We start from the raw sequence: 20,132 nt of genomic DNA on the forward strand, positions 1-20,132 counted from the left end.
ATATAGGAAGCGCAACCTATTCACACTTTAAAATCCATATCACATGGGGGATGTTATCTCTATCCCTTATTAGAGATAAGCCTACATCTAACACATGTAGCCTACATATTCAATATGATAGTTCAAAGCCTAAAAGAGTTTAATTCTTTTAGCGCAACGTTATATGTGAAACGGACTTAGATAATTCACATACTAGCCCGACTCAAACGGTAGTTGGTAAAGGCATATCAAATCCGTTGATGGCTGAGGATTTGCCAAAAATCCTATAAGTATTATGACTATTTATTCTAAACAAGAATGAGTAATCATAATAAAATCTCAATAAAAAAGAAAAGTTCATTGTATTAACCAAAAGAGTTCAAGCAAAGCAGCACAAAAGAAAAGATGCATGTTTTCAAAATTACAATAATTTGTAATGACGGAATTCATCTTCTAATTTAGAAAGCTTTGTCGCGTAAGCCAATTCGAGCTCAGGTATCAGTTTGGCTTTAAATTTTCTTTCATCGATACTTTGAATTCTGGCAACCTCTTGTTCTTTGTCATCAAAAGTCTTGTTCTGGAAATTAAGTTGCCGGAGTATATCCACCTCAGCTTGAGTTACTTCTGCTAGATCAGACTCCAAAAATTCGCAAGCATCCTTAGCTTCGGCAAGTCGTTTCTCTAACTGGGCTACCTCTGTCCGACGTGATTCCAAATCACGATACAGGTCTACCTTGATTTGAGCTTTCTTGGCAGCACTCACCCGGAGTTGATCAATGCGAGTCTTCAGTGTTTGAAGTTCGGATTCAGCGGATTTCTGAGAATCACGCCATGCTTGTAGCCTCAGGTCCATTTCGGAAGCGATGTAAGAAGGTGCGCCATCAACTCGAAAGTTCTGTAACTGTTCAATGTGTTGTTTAAGATCGACCAAATAAGCTTCTATGGAGTTAGATAATTCGGTGCACCCCTGTTCTTTAATTCCTGATACATGGCGATCGAGAGACTTCCTGAAAAGTTCAAATGGTGAACCTTTAAGAAGAATCCGATCGACCATGGCGTTTAAGAAATGAACGAAGCTTTGGACGTCAACACAGAGGGCAGCTTTGTCCGGATCTTCATCTGCCAATAAAACTTGAATCCGCTCGGACAATGAAGAAGAAATAGCTGCAAAGAGAACAAATAAGTTAAGTACAAGAATATGTACGCTCGCTGGAAGAATTCACGACCGAGTTACCTTGGCTTGTTGAGGTCAGAGCAGATTCTATAACAACAGGGATCTGTTCAGGAATAACGATCGTCGGTTGAGTTACTATAGGAGACGGTTGTTCACCTGAAACACCTGATGGCTTCGGATCCAAAGCGACAAAATCTTGAGGAACAAGTTCTGTCAACGAGAAAAGGATGAATGATCACTCCGCAAGTATTAATCCAACTTCAAAGCACGATTAGACAAAACGTACCAAGCTGAGTCGAAGCGGCAGGGGGTTGTTCTCCCGCTGTATCCTTTGACCCTCCTACTTCATGATCCACTAGAGTCGGAGCAGAAAGCACAACAGGTTCAGCTTCGACAATAGCGGAAGTCGGGGGAGCAGTGACTGGTGGTTCAACTTCAGCTGGGGGACTTGCCAAGAGTAAGAAACCCAGACCTTCAGGTTGATCACATTCACCGATGACGGTAGACGCATCAACTTCGTTAGTTGGTCCTACGTCTAAAATTCTTATTTCAGTCCTTCAAGAACAATAACAGATGAAAGTACAGTTGAAAACTGGAGTCTAAAAGGGTATACCTTTTGATGCATCTGCTTCAGCTGAATCAACTCGAGTAGTTGGTCCTGCAGTAGCGGATGGAACCGGATTTGATAGTATATCGGAGATCTCCTGGTGTACATCTTCAGAAATGTCAAGATCGAAGTCTCGCTCATCGAAATCTCCGATACCCATATCATGGGTAAGTTCGATATCTCCCGGTTCGTCGACTGTGATGTCTGTTAAACAGAAGAACTCGTCAACACATATACAAGAACTATCAAAGAATCAAAACAAATAAAGTGAGATTACCTTCAACAATAGTTGCGGGATTAGCAGCGCTACTACCCGCACTCACCTCCTTTAGTTTAACTAAAAGAAGATAAAGCGCACAAGTTAGTAGGAGAGGAACACGTTCTGATTCACTTATCTTCCGAAAATGTCCCCCAAAGGAGAAAACATCAGTACCTGTATCTGCGGTTGGCGAGGTCGATGTGGTGGCTGGAGGAGGAACAATGTCCATATGAAGGGGTTCCTCGTTCATAGCCTTGTGCACTTGTTCAGTGAAGCTAGATTCATCAACATCCATTAAACCCGGAGAAGAAGGCTTGGGCACGATTTCCCCTTCCTCTTCTGATTCAACTGCAATGATAAAAGAATAAATGCGACGCCTTATTCAAAAAAGAAATAAGATAACAGAAAGGAGATGAAGATGAAACTTTACCCCTTTCATCAACTGGAAGATCCTGAGTAAACTTCTCCTCAAATAACGGAGAAAGTTGGCGTTCCCGATGAGCCGTCTTTTTAATCCTCTTCGAGGCACGAGAATCTCGAGGAACCTCGGAGCTTTCATGTCGAAACTTGGTACGTAATTCGGTTCCTTGAGTCGGCTGAGGTTGAACCTCAGAAGGAGCAGTAAGCCGAGATCTTTTCCTGTTAATAAGCGGGGCAACCTCTTCTTCCTCTTCTTCTGCCTCTCCCTCCTGAGAAAGCCATCTCAAGGTCATCTTGTTGGAGGACGACAGGGGAATGTTCTTTTCCTTCATTTGTATACCTTTTGAAGGAGCACCGGGTAATTTGGGCGAAGAAGCTCGACGAGTCCTGTGAGCCACGGGAGACAAAGGTACATCACCCTCTGCGTCGCCTCGGGTCTCATCCTCTTCGCTGGATGTCTCGAAGTCGTCGCTCTCTTCGGAATCAGCTACCTGTTTTCCTTTACGAGAAGACGTAGCGGGCTCCTTTCCTTTTTTTGATACAATTCTCCGAACTACAGCCTCGGATTCCAGTTCGTGGAGCTTCTTCTTCGCAAGAGGAGTATTGGCGGCTAAAATCCACCGGCAGTAGAGGAAGGTTAAGTAAAGACCAGGCTCAGCGACAGGCAAACTAAATCGAGCTCCGGTACAGCCAGCAACATTCCAGAACCAGGCACGTACCCCATCAATAAGGCCTCCGCAGTTTATCAACCATTTATTGGGATTCCCGATATACAATTGATCGTAGCCGAATTGTCGCGCAAAACGGCAAGGAAAATAAGGCTCAATCCTGCAAATGTTCTTCGATCGAAAAACATTATAGCCTGGGCGAATGTTCATGAGCCAATGAAAACTACCCGTATCGAGAGAGGTCCTGTTAGCCCCAGGCATTTCCTCGTCAACAAGCGTGTCATTATAGGCACCAGAAAACCGAGGGAAACACTTATAGAATTCCCAGCATTTGGCATTCTTGAATTGCCTCACACGGTCAGTCCATGGTCGGGAAGGATATAACCACTTACATCCTTCTAAGAGCTGCAGCAAGGGGATTTCTGGATCAGACGCATCAGGCGCTGACATCATGTCCGATCGATGGAGAACTAGCCACGCCATCAAATAGGTGTACGGAAATTCGACGCTCGACAAAGGAATCTTAGTTGAAGGCTCGGCACCCACTTTGGTAAAGGTGTTGGCTAGGTTACGCAAACCGCTATGGAGGTCAGCAATCATAGCAGAAAGAAGAGATAACCTGCCTCTGACAACTAGTTGCACGGCGGGAAAGAGAACTTCAAGAGGAAGCGCCTCAGAAGACTGATGCGGCACTACACATCTCTTTAGCCAAATGGCCAGATAACCGGAAAGAAGAGTTGCAGGCTTCATTCTCTTTGTGGCTTGCCACAAGAAAGTGTTGAACTTGGTGCCCTTAAGAAAACCACCTTCAGATGACTCAGTTCTGTAAGACTGAGCATTAATCTTCGTGATTAGCTGGTTGACGTCAGAAGGGGTCAGAATCGGTGATTCACAGACTTCTTCACCGGTCGGGCTCTCAAGGTTCTGAAATAGGTAGTCGGCGAACTGTTTTAAACTGACTCGAGCCGCCTTCTTACTCTTCACTTCAATCTTGGCTATCGCTATCTGATAATGACAAGTTAACTCCCAGAGGATGTCATAAGCAGGAGAGCAGGCCTTCTTCATTTTCATCAACTGACGATTATTAGGAAAATATTCTTGGTAAGGAGTATTCCCCAATGGCAATCCGGATACCTTCATCATTTCGTGGAGCGGAAGCCCTAATTCCCCATACTTGGTAAGAAAGGTATTGGTCTCCGGAATATAAGACTCGAACAAAGCCATAAAATGATCTGCACTCACTGGGAGACCATGCATACTAGCTCGGATTGGAGCATATAATCCCAAATCCCGCAACTCCTGATCCCAACGATGGAGTACGTATTTGGTCATCCTAGCCCACCATTTGTCAGGAAGAGAATGAACCCATCCATAACACCTGAATCTTGGAATGGGAAGTTCTCGACCAACCCGAGCGAGCCTATTCTTTACGGTGTTGGCCCTTATCATCAGTTCGTTTTGGGGCCCACCATCTGGTCCAAATATACCAGGGTGAAGACCACGAACATCAGGCCTACCGACAGAGCCAGGAGCGCTAATGTCTTTACCAATGTAGCCACAATGAACGTGCTCATGGTCTTCTGTCAAGCGCCACGTCATTTCCCTCGAAACAGCCAAATTCCTCAATTGCAGAAGGGAGTACTGTCGAGGGAATGGAGGAAGGAATAAAAAAGAACCTTCATGTTCATTCAACCAGATTTCAGAGCCAAGGCAAAGTTTGTCTGGATCTTCTACCGAATCTCCGAACAGATAATCAGTCTTCTTCAACGGTTCAGTAGAATCTCGAATTGGAGTTAGGGGTGAATCAGTCAAAAGAGCGCGCAGGGTACGACGACCTCCCTCACGAACCAACTCTGGAATACTATTATCACGACCCTCACTAAACTGGCGGGCTTCTCTAACCAAGAAGTCGCCGTTGAAAGAGGCATGAAGAGTACCGCTTTGACCTGGATCCTCTCTATCAGAGAAGGCCACAGAAGGAAAGGGGACTGCAAAGAAAGGTTGGAAAACAGTTGGACCAAAAAGGCTAACAGGCGAGAAAACCCGCACTAAGCAGCCGCGACAGATGTGGCCGTCGCGCGTTACCGCGGCAGCATACACTGTCGCGTTCAGGCGCGACAGCACGAGTTGCCGCGGTAACTGAGCAGCGGCCTTTGATATTGAAAAGACACGAGTTCGACGAATACCCGTGTCTTAACTGTGGTACATGCCTTGATTGAACAAGGTATGTGTTTTGAAGCGTCAATCCCCTCGGTGGGGGATGTCAACTCTTCCCGAATGCCTCTCAACGGAGACAAACGAGGTTATATGCACAAAATCAATAATTTCAGACGAAGAGAAGTTGAAGAAGCTTACCCCCCAGAGAAGGAATGGCGGTCTCGACCTCATCAGGAGTTGGTGCTGTTGATTTCCCCTTCGAAACACGAGATTTCTTCGGAGACATGATGAAAACTGTCTAAGAAACAAAAATAATTAGGGTTTTGGTAAAATCCCAAATAAGATACCAAAATCAAACTCCACAACACAACCTAAGGGTGCGGTCTTACCAAGGATCAAAGTGAACAAAGGCTGGAAGATGAAAAGACCGGAGAAAAGGCTCGAAATCAGGAAAAAACCCTAAACCCTAGATCTTAAAACCCTAGGTTTTGTTTGAGCAAACGCAAAGATGAAGAGGTGGAAAGGGGAAAAACCAGAAAAAATCCTTTTATAGGGTTTTGGAAGAGGTTTCGAACTCAAAGAGGCGGGGAAAGGTGACCCGAAGAAGCCCAAACGTCAGAGTTATAATCTGACTGGCCGAAGCGCTGCGCGGCACTCGACACTGTCGCGCTCGAGCGCGACAGTCTATGTTGCCGCGCTAAAGCGCGACAGTGTAAGCTGCCGCGGCAGCTAACACACCATGGTTCACTCTGGCATGTATAAATACTGTGCATGCACGATAATTCTTCGACGTTTGAACACATACATCTCTTGCTGTATTTGGAATACACATCTGAACACTCCGATGAGTATATGAGTATAAACTGCATCTCCTTGAACCTCCCAACGGGTACATGAGGTTAAACTGTTTCCCGAACACTCCAATAGAGCATATGAGTATAAACTATTTCTCCATTCTTCAACAACAGTTCTGATTCAAGACTTCGACGACGGGCACGCGATAAACGCAGCACCGGAGGAATCTTAGCTATTCTACAAAGCATTGAGTAGACTAAGAGATAAAGAAGTCAAGGATTGAAGCCATTCACAGACCATTCTACGCAATTTCCTCAACAAAGAACTGGAGAAATTGCAGGGAAAGCCTATCATATCCAAAGTGTCCCAGACTCCTCTCTAAAAGAAATGATGAGTCTGAGATACTTTGGAGGGGGTATCTGTAGGCGTCAAAAATGCTTATAGACATTCAAACACCATGCAAGACAACATAGAAGAACGAAATACACGTCATCAGACAGCACTGTGGCGCTGCAGCCAATGGTGTCGCGGCTTAGGCGCGGCAATCCAAAGCGTCGTGGCTAAGGCGCAGCAGACCAAGGCGCCGCGGCTATAGCGCGGCAGACCAAGGCGCCGCGGCTATGGCGCGGCAGACCAAGGTGCCGCGGCTTAGGCGCGGCGGCCTATAGTGTCGCGGTTGTTATAAGAGGATGACGTGGCAGTTATAAGACAGTTATTTGATGATTTTTTGAAGTCCACGTGGCAGCATATCAAAGATAGAACGTGTGCTGACGTGGAAAAGCGGTTAAACCACGAAAAAGGTGGTTAAAAGTTCGTGGGAGAGTGGTTTTGAGCACGATGGAACGTGCTCATAACCGTCTCTTTGGCCGCGGCAGCCTATACTGCCGCGCCAATGGCCGCGACAGCGTAGACTGCAGCGGCCAAAGAGAAAACACATGGTCGGTTATCTTGCCCCCGTTTCAACTGTGGTGCACTGAGACCCCTATAAATACCTCCCTACAACTGCCGCGCCAATAGCCGCGGCAGTGTAGACTGCAGCGGCCAAAGAGAAAACGGCCAGTCAGTTATTTCGCCTCCGTTTCAACTGTGGTGCACTGAGAGCCCTATAAATACCTCCCTAGGCACGAATTAAAGGACAGAGAGGGATTTTGGAGCAGAAGATACTTGAGTCTTTGGTGATTTTGAGAAAGAAAGAGAGAATTTTCACCCTCTGACAAGCATCATTTGGTGAATCCTAGAGATCTAAGCTCAGACTTGATCTTTGGAAGAACGGACATCTTACATCGATAAGATATTCGTTTTCAGATCTTTACTTCGATAAACGAAGGAGAGATCCTTAAACAACCTCTCGATCTACGAATCGGTGGTCCACGAACTAAAGCGTTTCCGGCACAGGCAAAGTCCCACAAAAGCAGGAGTTGATAAACAATTTCTGTGTTACTTTCTCGAGAGTTGTATTTTCTTTTATTTTCATTGTAATTCTTTGTAAACGATCGAAGTTTTAATGGAATCTGCAATGGAAACAACTTTCGCTGAAAACATGAAGTTAGAGAAAATTCCCTCAGAATTTAATCCTGCTGACATGGGTACTAAGTGTTTGCCTGCTGAAAAATTTATATCGTGTCAAAGAATCTTAAATTTTGATTTTGGGTAATTTTGACTTTGCTTTGTTTGTTGCCTTTGTGGCCTATTAACTTGCTTTGTGCTTGTTAATAGCTTTGTGATTTTTCCCTTTGAACTCGATGACCGTTTGGTAGAGTTCGGTCCTTTGTGGACTTGGTATGCTTGGTGATCTTACCCCGATCTTTGTGATCTAGAGTTTACTTTGTGTATTCTCTACCATTGCTTGTATCTTCTTTGTGATCATACAAGTAATAATATGGCGATGATGAGTCCTGCAGTTTCATGTTTTTCCTCTGTGCACTACCTTGGGCCAAAGGTGGAGATTGTTGTTATTTTTGTTGGCCCAAATAAGATGGCCCGTTACCAAATAGGCCCAGCTCCCTCTTCTCTTATCTGATGTGCCCTAGCCCCTCTATTTTCTTCTCCTACCCGATAGTTCTAAATCTCCTCCGATCTCTGTGATCTGATGGCCGCCGCTGTGAGTCCCATCTCCCACTTGTGTAGGTCGGCTCCTAACCCTAGCTCTCACTACCAAAAAATGGGTCTATGGGGACGGTTTATAACCGTCCCGCTAGACAATAAAACCGTCCTCATAGGTCTACGGGAACGGTTACTCATCCGATACCTTTACCGCCGTGGTGCTTGGTCTAACGCGATAGTTCATGATCCAAGTAGTGCGGTTCTTGAACTGTTCCCATTTATAACATTTGGGGACGGTTTACCTATGGGGACGGTTTCGAGTTTGATCTAAGAGGACGGTTTTGTTGTCTATGGGAACGGTTTTGTTTGTGATCTATGGGGACAGTTTTTATACCAAAGGAGACGGTTAGCAATGGGAACGGTTTTTAGCAATGAGGACGGTTTTTAGATGTAAAAATATGGGAACAATTATATATAGCAAAGGGGACGGTTTTCAATTTTTACTGATCAAAGCAAATCATCCAGATATCACACAATAGTCCATCACATACAAAGAAACAATAGTCCAAGTTTTACACACAAACTAACCAAACTTTATTCTTAATATAATGAACAATTCATTACAACGAATAACAATATTACAACATTAGGATTGAGATTCATCACAAATTTTTGCTTTTGTCCAAAGCACATATCACAATTCCTCCATGATTAAAACAAAGAGCTACTACTTAATCAAAAGATCAAAAGTCTCTATTAATTTGGCAATGGATGAACACGTCAATTGCTAAGAGTTTGTCAGTACCTCAATACGACTGTTACTGGGACCAATACAAGTGTTCCACTGTCAATCTATTTATTTAGATCATGCGTTATACACAATAAGAGAACACAAGGGTGTTCATCATCTGGAACAAGTGTGTAAGGGTAACATATGCATGCAATTATGCACAACCATGTGTTTGGTTCAAAAGTCGCTGCTGTGGAATTCATTATAACTTTGTTCGATTACAACAAATTCGAAAGAATAATCTTTTTATAAGACTTTTTCTACACAACAAAACAAAAATTACAACTCTTGAGAAACAAACACGAAAATCGTCTATCAATTCTCGTTTTCGTGGGACTTTGCCTGTGCCGGGAACGCTTTGGTTCGTGGACCGCCGATTCACAGATCGTGAAGAGGGGGCTTATGATTCTAACTTCGTTATCGAAGTAGAAATTGAAACGATATCTTATCGAAGTAAGATAGTCGTTCTTCTTAAAATCAAGTCGAAGCTTAATTTCAAGGCGTTGCAAGAAAAGAACTCAAATCTCTGCTCTCTCTGCTCTGGAATGCTCTAACAAATGCTCGATCCTCGTCAGAAGTGACCCTAGGGGGGTATTTATAGCCTCAAGGGTCAGTAACTGCAAAAACTTAACAATCGAAGAAGTCAGTACGGCGAGACAGTGTTTACTGTCTCGCTGGGCGAGACAGCGTTTGCTGTCTCGACCCGCGAGACAGTAAATTTGCTGTCTCGCTCAGCGAGACAGTAAATGCTGTCTCGGAAAATGGCAGTTTCTCGCTGTAACTGTTCTCTCACGTTTCAAACTCCGTTATTTTGGCAGTTATCCACGTGATTTTCGCCCATGATGTTTCCCACGTCCCTTGGCAGTTAATAGACACGTGTAGGGCAGTTACAAATGTAATTTTGACTATTTCAACACTGTCTTGCTGGCGAGACAGCAAAGACTGTCTCGCTGGCGAGACAGTTCATACTTGTTTTGATTTTTCCAAAACAGTATGAAATCCTTTCTTGTGAATTTTTGAGTGATCTTCTCTATGCTTGGGATATCTATTAGCATTTTTTGACGCCTACAGATACCCCCTCCAAAGTATTCCAGACTCATTCTTTTATAGAGGAGCATGGGATACTTTGGATAAGATAGATTTTACTTACGATCCCTTCAATGCTTGGCTGAATAGATCGTATGAAAGGACTTGTAAATGGCTTCAATGTTTACCCTCTTCTGCTGTTAGTCTATCCAGTTCTTCGTAGAATAGCTAACGTTCTCCCGGCGTCGCGTTTATCGCTTGACCGTTGTCGAGATCTTGAATTGAAGTTGATACTTGCTCTTGTGAATTCAGCATTTACCATTGAATTGGTATATCCATTGAGAATTCCTCAGGTTATCCTTAAGAATATTCAGATTAATATTCTCCAGAAACTTCCTGTTGAGGGTGGGAATACAGTTTAGACTCGTGTCCCCATTGGAGTATTCCACTGTTCCATAGTGCAAAACAGAAAAGTTTACTGTCTCGCTCGGCGAGACAGAGTTTTCTGTCTCGCTGGGCGAGACAGTGTTTTCTGTCTCGCTCGGCGAGACAGTGTTTTCTGTCTCGCTCGGCGGGACAGTGTTTTCTGTCTCGCTCGGCGAGACAGTGTTTTCTGTCTCGCTCGGCGAGACAGTGTTTTCTGTCTCGCTCGGCGAGACAGTGTTTTCTGTCTCGCTCGGCGAGACAGTGTTTTCTGTCTCGCTCGGCGAGACAGGATTTTCAGGCGATTCTTGGGCGATTTTCGAGCGATTTTCGACCAGTTCTTCACCTCTTCTTCTTCTCTTCGTTTCTAACTTGGGTGGTGCTTCGATTTGAAGAGATTTCATTTGGATTTGAAAGGTTTGTTTCCCCTCTTTCCTTCAAAATCTTGACTTTCGGCAACCTGTGACTGTGCATGCATTATTTCTGAGATAAGCCTTGATATTTTGTTCAATTTTACATTAAAAAAAACCTAACTTCCATCGGCTTTCACTGTAGATCGCATATTCATTATGTCGCCGCGTAGAGCTCGAGGAAAGGGAATCCGACCGACTGTTCAGAGCCCCGAGGAGGCTGCCCCTGCTGCACCCTCACGTGGAGGTATATTTCTTTCACCTTTTCACGAATTTAAATACTGTATTTCGTAAATTCCATATATATATGCACCTGTATTTGCTTGCAGATCCTCGTTTGTATCCTTTGAGGTACCTTCGAGAAGAGCCGGTATCCTCCTTTGAGGGGATCGACGCTTAAAAGTGTTTGTTTTGCTTTGACAAAACACACTTCATAATACACAGGGGCGATTTTACATCATCCCATATGTATTGAAAGGTTTTGGTATGCCGTTATAATGCCCGCATACCTCCTTTATACATATGGTGGATAGAAAATCGTCACACCTGTTATGAGATAACGACTATATCTTATAGAATGAGATATACCGTTTTTCTCTAAAATTTTAGGATGACACTTACACAATTTATGTTCTAGCTCCGACCCTCTCGTATCGCATCGTCTGACTCGGCTATGCGTAGGGACCACTAGACGTAGGGACTACCAAAGAATGCATAGAGGGTTATCCTCAGATGATGAAGCATCGGATGCTAACTCTGCAGTCGCTTTTGGCAATACGGTATCTAGCCCAGGGCAATCCCGCGAGGTGTTCATAATCAACACCGAGCAAATCGCCAAAATTCTTAAGGATGCCCTAACCAAGCAGAAAAAAGCATTCAAGATTGAAATGGAGATGGCTATGCTACGAATGAGGGAAGAGCATGACCAACAGATCCGAGCCTTGTCAAATCAGCTAGGTGAATCCAGTCGTCACAACAATATTGGCCAAGCAGTTAGCGATTCAGACGTGGATGAATACATCAATACTGATGATCCTCCCGTTGACCAGAACGTTGGGGGTGGCCCCACTAAAAACAACGACGCTGGGGGTGGTCCCACCAATGATGACAATACCGGGGGTGGCCCCGTTATTCCTCTTAAGAATCGTCCAAAGCCCGATACGAGCGAGGACGAAAAGATGAATGGCCTAGAGAGAAAAGTCAACGCTCTGATGTCTGATCGAGAGGTGAAAAGTATTAGCATTCCATGTCCTTACCCGAGAGAGTGGGATTCGATCTCGTATCCGGCGAAGTTCAACCTGATAAACTTCACGCCGTTTGACGGGAAGGGTTCGTCCACTCAATATCTGATCTACTTCAAGTCCTACTTAGGTATGATCTCCGACAATGAAGCCTTGATGGTTTGGTCATTCGTTGTCACCCTTCGCGGGCCCGCCTTCGATTGGTACCGCCGTCTCAAGTTTGAAAGCATCAACATCTGGGATGACCTGGAGAACCTGTTCCTAGCTCACTTCTTTGACGATGATGCCGAGGTGTCAATCAGGACACTCTTCGATGAGAAGCAAGAAGACGACGAGACGGTCGATGACTTCATCAAACGCTTCCGGAATAAGACGATGAACTGCCGAGATCCGATCACAGAGGACTTTGTCCTTCAAACCTATCACAACAACCTCTCATTGGACGTGTTGGAAGTTATAGGAGTAGCACCGTCTAACAACTGGAAAGAATTAAAGATGCGCGGAGAGCAGGCCGAACGCTTCCTCAGAAGGAAGAAAGCTGAAAGAAGCCAACCTATGGCGAACCCTGCGAAATCAAATTTCGCCTCCCGTGGTAAAGGGAGAGCACCTGCAGTAGCTATTGACGCTAACTAGAAGTCGCAACAGCAACCTCGAAGACAGCAGAAGACTTCGGGTTCGAGACTCCAAAAAGAGTACCCCTTTAAGGACGAAGACGTTCCAGCCATCTTCGAATCCCTCCTTGAAAATAACAAGATCAAGCTACCCCCTATCTCAGATCAGGAGGAAGTTGATAACACGGCGGATCCAAAGTACTGTGCCTACCACAGGAGGGTCCTTCATCCTACTAAGGATTGCTTTGCTCTCAAGAATAGCATCCAAACCTTGGTTGAAGCCAGCGTCAAAACACTGGGATAAGCCAAATGAGAATGGCGCGACTCCGAAGAGTATACGAGTATAAACTGCTTCTTAATACTCCAATAGGTATATGAGTCTAAACTGTTTTCTACTCTTGACGGGAAGTTCCTGGAGAATTTTTACATGTAATATTCTTAAGGATAACCCAGTCATGTAACTCAGTATGATGTTAAACCCAGTTTCGCGAAGGAAGTTGGGGGTGGATGATTCATGTAACGGAAAGTTCCCGGAAGAATGCTACATGTAATTTTTCTTAGGGATAACCCGATTATTACGAACAAAGTGATAAACACTTATTTGCGTCGAAAATTGTTGTATTCATTACGATCGAATCTATTACAACTTTAGTCATTATAATAAACTCGAATAAAATAAAAAAGTTAATCTATCGAATCTATTACAACTTTAGTCGTTACAATAAACTCGAATAAAATAAAAAGTTGATCTTTGTATAAGATCTCCTTACACAATGAAAATAAAACAAGTTTACAATTTTATCAAACAAACGCAGGGAGATCGTTTATCGGTCTTCTGCTTGCGTGGGATCTTTGCCTGTGCCGGGGTTTATCTGTGGACCGCCTTTGATCTGGATCCGGTTGATGAAAAATTTGGCAGAGATTCGTCTTCACCGAGGAAGTATTTGATTTGAAGCGCTGAGATCGACCAAGCGAAATCAGGGCTCTTCTCGAGATTAAGACCAAGCCTAATCTCAAGAGACGGACGGGAACGGACGTCGGATCTCTCGAACTCTCATTCTTTATGCCGAAGAACTCGCCAAGATCTGTCAACCCTTGCTGAAATTCATGCTCCTTTGACTCCACAATCTGGCAGCACCTCCTCGTCTTGATAATCAATCGTCCCGCTGAAAGGAGGCCCTAGGCTTGTATTTATAGGGCTTCGGAAGAGGTTATTTGGATGAGAACAAGTGATTTGGCTCTATCTTCAGTTGACAACAGCCTAACCACGTTTGGGGATGATCTCAAGTCAGTTAAGAACCCCTAGAACAGATGAATCCTGCGAGAAACCACTTTAAAATCGTCAAAACGTGTTTTGGGTATATTACTGCGCGGTAGACCGATCCGTCCCGCGCTTGCGCGGGTCGGAACGATCCGACCCGCGCATGCGCGGGTCGGATCATCCCGTCCTGCGCTAGCGCGGGTTCGCCGACTTTTTCCCTTTTCTGTTTTCTTTCTTCCGGGACTTATTCTTGTCGCGTATTCGGTCGATTTGTTGACTTGTATGCTTTGTCGCGAGACTGATCGTTGAACGCGCGTTGGTTAATATACGTGTGCTGATCGATGCGCGCGGGCTGATTGACGTGCGCGCGTTGACCGGCGCGTACGAGTTGATTGACGTGCGCGTGTTGACCGACGCGTACGAGTTGATTGACGTGCACGTGTTGACCGACGCGCACGAGTTGGTTTGACGTGCACGCGTTTGACTGACGCGCACGAGATGACTTGACGTACGCGCGCTGACCGACGCGCACGGTGATTGACGTGCGCGCGTTGACCGGCGCGTATGAGTTGGCTTGACGTACGCGCGCTGACCGACGCGCACAGGCTGAATGGTGTAAGTGCGCTGAGTGACGCGCACGCGCTGATTAGGTGAATCTTCTTGACTTGCCCATTCATTGCTTCGAGTTTCGTGCGGGCTCTCGTAGACAATTTTAGACGCCTACAGATACCCCCTCCAAAGTGTTTCAGCCTTATTCTTTTATAGAGGAGTCTGAAATGCTTTGGATATGATGGATCCCCACCTTCAGTCGGTGTTAAATGACCTACAGATGGTTTCGATTCTTGACTTCTCCATATTTTAGCATATTCTGTATTTTATCGAATATCTAAGATTTTCTCGGTACTGCGTTTATTGTCTGACCGTTATTGAAGCCTTGAACCGTAATTGGTGAGTAGATTTTTGTTGATATGTCATTGAGTTGACTTTTGGATCAATTACAACGTGTTGACAGGCGTTGACCTAGGGCTACGCGTTGACCGGCGTTGACCTTAGGGTTTCGAATCGATCGGCGTTGACTTTCATCGCAACGCGTTGACTGGCATTGACCTAGGGCTACGCGTTTACCGGTGTTGACCTTAGGGTTTCGAATCGATCGGCGTTGACTTTCATCACAACGCGTTGACCGGCGTTGACCTAGGGCTACGCGTTGACCAGCGTTGACCTTAGGGTTTCGATTTGAACGACGTTGACTTTCATCACAACGCGTTGACCGGTGTTGACCTAGGGCTACGCGTTGACCGGCGCTGACCTTAGGGTTTCGAATCGATCGACGTTGACTTTTATCGCAACGCGTTGACCGGCGTTGACCTAAGGCTACGCGTTAACCTGAGGAGAACCAGTTTATACTCGTGTACTCCTGGGAGTTTTGGGAATCAGTTTAACCTCGTGTACCCACCGGAGGTTGCCAGGTTATCCTTAATAATTATTATATGTAATATTCTCTAGGAACTTCCTGTCAAAATGGGAAACAGTTTAGACTCATGTACCCGTTGGAGTTTACACAGTTTAAGCTCTTAAGGCATTGGAGCGTGACGGTCCCGAATGTTGGGCTGTAGGACCAACTATTAAAGCTGATTCATCTGCACGTGTGGATCTCATCCTGAAGTTTGTTGGATGTTCAAGTCATGAGACCAACTAATGAAGCTGATACGTCAATGGCTCGCATTTATAGAATTTTTGGCAAATTCTCGGCCATCAACGGGTTTGATAAGCCTTTACCGACTATCGTTTGAGTCAGGCTAGCATGCGGATTGTTTAAGTCCATTCCGTATGTAACGTTATACTAAAAGAGTTAACTCTTTTAGTGCTACGATATTGAATACGTAGACTTCGTCTTTCTCCTGTGAAAAGACTAAACAGCGACGTGTATCAGACGTAGACTTTAAGGTTTTTGGCAAACCGCCTTCAACGGATTTGGCGTGCCTTTACCGATTACCGTTTGAATCGGGCTATGACGTTGTGCTAAAGGAATGAACTCCTTTAGACTTGATGCTACGATATTGAATATGTAGACTTTGCCATTGTTACGGGAATAGGCTACCCGGCAACGTGTGTTAGACGCTGACCTATCCCTACTTAGGTTTCGGGATAAAAGTCCCCAGATTGGAATTCTGGTGTCTTCTTCAAAATATGAAAGACTAAATCGGCAACGCGAGTTAGGCGTTGACTTATCCCTACTTAGGGTTCGGGATAAAATTCCCCGCGCGTGTGAGGGGCAGATTTTGGCGTTATTAATAACGGCCTGCCACAATGTCGAATATGTGGGCTCTTGTCCTTTTCATGGCAAAAGACTAACCGGCAACGCGTGTTAGGCGTTGACTTATCCCTGCTCAGGATTCAGGATAAAATTCCTCGTGCGTGTGAAGCACGAATTTTGGCGTTATGAATAACAACCTACCACAATGTCGAATATGTGGGCTTTTGTTCTTTTTACGGTTAAGAGCTAACCGGCAACGCGTGTTAGGCGTTGACTTATCCCTGCTCAGGATTCGGGATAAAATTTCCCGTGCATAAAAGGCATGGATTTTTGTTGCTACGATGTTGAATACGTAGACTCGGCTGTTTTTACGGGAACGAACCACCCAGCAACGCGGGTTAAGCATTGACTTATCCCTACTTAGGCTTCGGGATAAAATGCCCCCGACTAGATTCTGGTGTCTTTTTCAATCGGTGAAAGACTAAACCGGCAACACGTGTTAGGCATTAACTTATCCCTACGCAGGATTCGGGATAAAATTCCCCGTGCCTGTGAGGCACGGATTTTAGGAGTTGAAAAGGTGGTGTCTTCTCTTGGGGGCAAAGACGAACCCGAAATGGGAGAGGAAGAATTTTATATTCTATCTCCCAAAGCTGAAGAGGAAGAATTTTATATTCTATCTCCAGTTGTAAAAGAAAACTCAAAGTGGGATCTCCACTTCAAGAATCCGGGAATGTGAAACTAAGAGTGGGATCTCCACTCCGAGAATCAAAAAGGTTCGGATAACCCTAACTGTCGAAAAGTTTGATTACCAAACTAAAGATGGATTTCTCATTTTTCGAGAGGAAATTGTGGTTTTGGTCCTAACTGTAGGAATGTTTGACCAGGTAGGAGGTTTGAGGCGACCCTAACTGTAGGAAGGTTTGATCGCTCGATTTGTGGACCTCTCGTTCATTGAAGGAATCGAGAGGAGGATTTTGGTTGTGGTCCTAACTGTAGGAAGGTTTGACCAAGTGGGAGGTTTGAGACGATCCTAACTGTAGGAAGTTTTGATCGCTCGATCTGAAAATGGACCTCTCGTTTATTGAAGGAATCGAGAGGGGATTTTGATTGTGGTCCTAACTGTAGGAAGGTTTGACCAAATGGACAGTGGGAGTGGGAGTACAAATCACAATGTGAGTGTTAACTTGTACAAATCACTCAGTATGGGTTCTTAGTGTCAAGTGATAATGACTTAGCACGAAGGGGTTTGACATTTTGTCAAGGATTGACAGATCAAAATTCTAAGCATTATATCCGGACTCTAACCATGAAAGTGTTGAGTGTACGAACATAGCGAGAGTTTGAATGGATTAAACAGGAAAGAATTTTGGTGGTCCCACCGTCAATTAGTCTGATCGGTGGGGGATTTTGTGGTGGGAGACCATGAGTCGTTAAGCACCAATGAGAGTTTTGTGAGGGAAGATTGATCTAATGAAGTGATCGAATCTCATCTCAGCAAAAGAGTATTTGGAAGTCATACTAGGAGTTTAGTCGGGTTATCCCTAAGAATATTATATTTAACATTCTTCCGGGAACTTCCCGTTACATGAATTATCCACCCCCAGCTTTCTTTGCAAAACTGGGTGTAACGAGGAGTACGTTATCCTCAGTCGCATGTTCGGGTTATCCTTAAGAATATAAGATTCTCCAGGAACTTCCCGTTACATAAATCATCCACCCCCAGCTTCCTTTGCGAAACCGAGTTTAACATTGTACTTAGTTGGATGACCGAGAAGCAGTTTATACTCATGTACTCTTTGGAGTGTGAGAAGGAGCAGTTTATACTCTTATACTTGTCGGAGTCTTCATTCGACTTAATTGAGCGATATAACGCTGGCTTCAACCAAGTTTTGAATGCTATTCTTGAGGGTGAAGCAATCCTTGGTGGGATGGAGGATTCTCCTGTAGTACACACAGTATTTCGGATCCGCGATGTTATCAGCTTCGTCCTGATTTATGACAGGTGGCAGCTTGATCTTGTTGTTTTCAAGGAGAGACTCAAAGATGGCTGGAACGTCTTCGTCCTTGAAGGAGTATTCTTTTTGGAGTCTCGGATCCGAAATCTTCTGTTGCCTTCGGGATTGCTGTTGTGACGTTTGATTAGTACCAACAGCAGCTGTAGGTGCCTTGCCCTTACCACGGGAGACAAAGTTCGAGTTCGGAGGATTGGCCGTCGGTTGGCTCCTCTCGACCTTCTTCCTTCGGAGGAAGCGTTCAGCTTGTTTACCGCGCACCTTCAAGTCTTTCCAAGTGTTAGACGGTGCGACTCCCATAACTTCCAATATCTCAATAGATAGGTTGTTATGACATGTCTGAAGGATGAAGTCCTCCGTGATCGGATCTCGGCAGTTCATTGCTTTATTCCGGAAGCGTTTGACGAAGTCGTCGACTGTCTCGTCATCTTCTTGTTTCTCATCGAAAAGTGTCCTGATGGATACCTCGTCGTCGTCATCAAAGAAACTGCCGAGGAATGAGCTCTCCATATCGTCCCAGTTGTTAATACTTTCGGGCTTGAGACGACGGTACCAATCGAAGGCCGGCCCACGAAGGGTGCCAACGAATAACCGAACCATCAAGGCTTCATTGCCGGAGATCATACCCAAGTGGGACTTGAAGTGGATCAGATGCTGTGTGGGCGAACCATTCCCGTCAAACGGTGTGAAGTTAATCAGGTTGAACTTCACCGGGTATGCTATTGAATCCCACTCTCTTGGATAGGGACATGGAATGCCGGTCCTTTTCACCTCTTGAGCAGCCATTAGAGCGTTGATTTTGCTCTCGAGATCTTTTATTTTCTTATCCTCGCTCGTATCGGGGCTTGGACGATTTGTGATAGGAACAACGGGGCCACCCCCGGTGTTGTCATCATTGGTAGGACCACCCCCAGCGTCATTATTTTTAGTGGGACCACTCCCAGCGTTCTGGTCAACGGGAGGTTCATCAGCATTGATATATTCATCCACGTATGAATTGCTAATTGCTTGGCTAACATTATTGGGACGACCGGATTCACCTAGGTGATTCGACAAGGCTCGGATCTGTTGGTCATGCTCTTCCCTCATCCGTAACATAGCCATTTCCATTTCGAATTTAAATGCTTGCTTCTGCTTGGCTAGAGCATCCTCAACCATTTTAGTTGCTTCTTCGGTGTTAATCATAAACACTTCGCGGGATTGCCCTGGGCTAGATACCGTATTGTCAGAAGCGACTGCAGAGTTAGCATCCAATGCTTCATCGTCCGAGGATAACCCTCTCTGCATTCTCTGGTAGTCCCTACGTCTAGTAGAAGGTCGAATCGACTTTACCTTATCAGCCATATTTATTGTGACTTCCGGGAGTTCGTCACCTTGAACAACCGATCGCTTTTTACGGAGACGCTTTGGTTTGGACTTAGTCATTCCGTTGGAGATTCTCTCGGATACGGAGACCCTCTGCGGAGCGGTCTTGGGGCAACTGCACGCTGATAATATTGCCCTGATTAGTCCGGTGTACGGGCAGTGAGATTTGGTTTCTCGGGCATATCTCTTCCGAGACTCGTTCATACCCCCAGCCCGATAGTACAACTCATCGGTCAGATGACCGGAGCAACCTATCGTGTGTTGACATGACTCCCCTGGTATAACGTTGTCATCGTCAGATGAATACGTTTCTTTCAAGGGATTTGCCGCTTTATTAGCATTCTTAAGAGTCACGTGTTTAGAACTACACTTTTGAGAGCGCAGGATCTCAACAGGCTCTTGGTTTTGGATAAACACCCCCAGGCGGGTAGAAATTGGAGTTTTCCCTTTATGAGAAGGCTTGAAATTGTTACGAGGGCGTGTGCGACCCCCAGCTCGACGAATCGCTCGGGGTTCAGTCACCGGACCCAAGCATTCTTCGATCAGAACTTTGCCTCGATCCTCGTGCAAAGGACCCAGGCAATCAACTATCCTCACCTTGAATTGGGACAAATCCACGCTGTCACGGTGC

The 20,132-nt window shown here is 45.1% G+C and overlaps 1 protein-coding gene across 1 annotated transcript; it reads right to left on the reverse strand.

Annotated features, from left to right (window-relative positions):
• On the reverse strand, nucleotides 278–5,550 carry LOC109838813. Its single transcript, XM_020407236.1, has 8 exons — nucleotides 5,463–5,550; nucleotides 2,450–5,095; nucleotides 2,194–2,367; nucleotides 2,038–2,097; nucleotides 1,767–1,964; nucleotides 1,440–1,688; nucleotides 1,214–1,363; nucleotides 278–1,143 (listed from the first exon to the last, which is right to left on the reverse strand). The coding sequence occupies exons 1-8, from the start codon at nucleotides 5,548–5,550 to the stop codon at nucleotides 401–403; spliced, it is 4,308 nt and encodes a 1,435-aa protein (XP_020262825.1). The 3' UTR covers nucleotides 278–400.

Source organism: Asparagus officinalis, chromosome 4 (genome assembly GCF_001876935.1).
Source record: "Asparagus officinalis chromosome 4, Aspof.V1, whole genome shotgun sequence".
NCBI lineage: Eukaryota > Viridiplantae > Streptophyta > Magnoliopsida > Asparagales > Asparagaceae > Asparagus > Asparagus officinalis.

What these genes read in the sequence shown, in the direction of transcription:
- LOC109838813 (XM_020407236.1), bottom strand. Translation starts at nt 5,550, where the DNA reads ATGTCTCCGAAGAAATCTCGTGTTTCGAAGGGGAAATCAACAGCACCA. An exon ending in TCCCGCAACTATTGTTGAAG is followed by an intron (nt 1,965 to 2,037) that starts GTAATCTCACTT and finishes TCTGTTTAACAG; the next exon opens with ACATCACAGTCGACGAACCG. An exon ending in TGAAGCAGATGCATCAAAAG is followed by an intron (nt 1,689 to 1,766) that starts GTATACCCTTTT and finishes TAAGAATTTTAG; the next exon opens with ACGTAGGACCAACTAACGAA.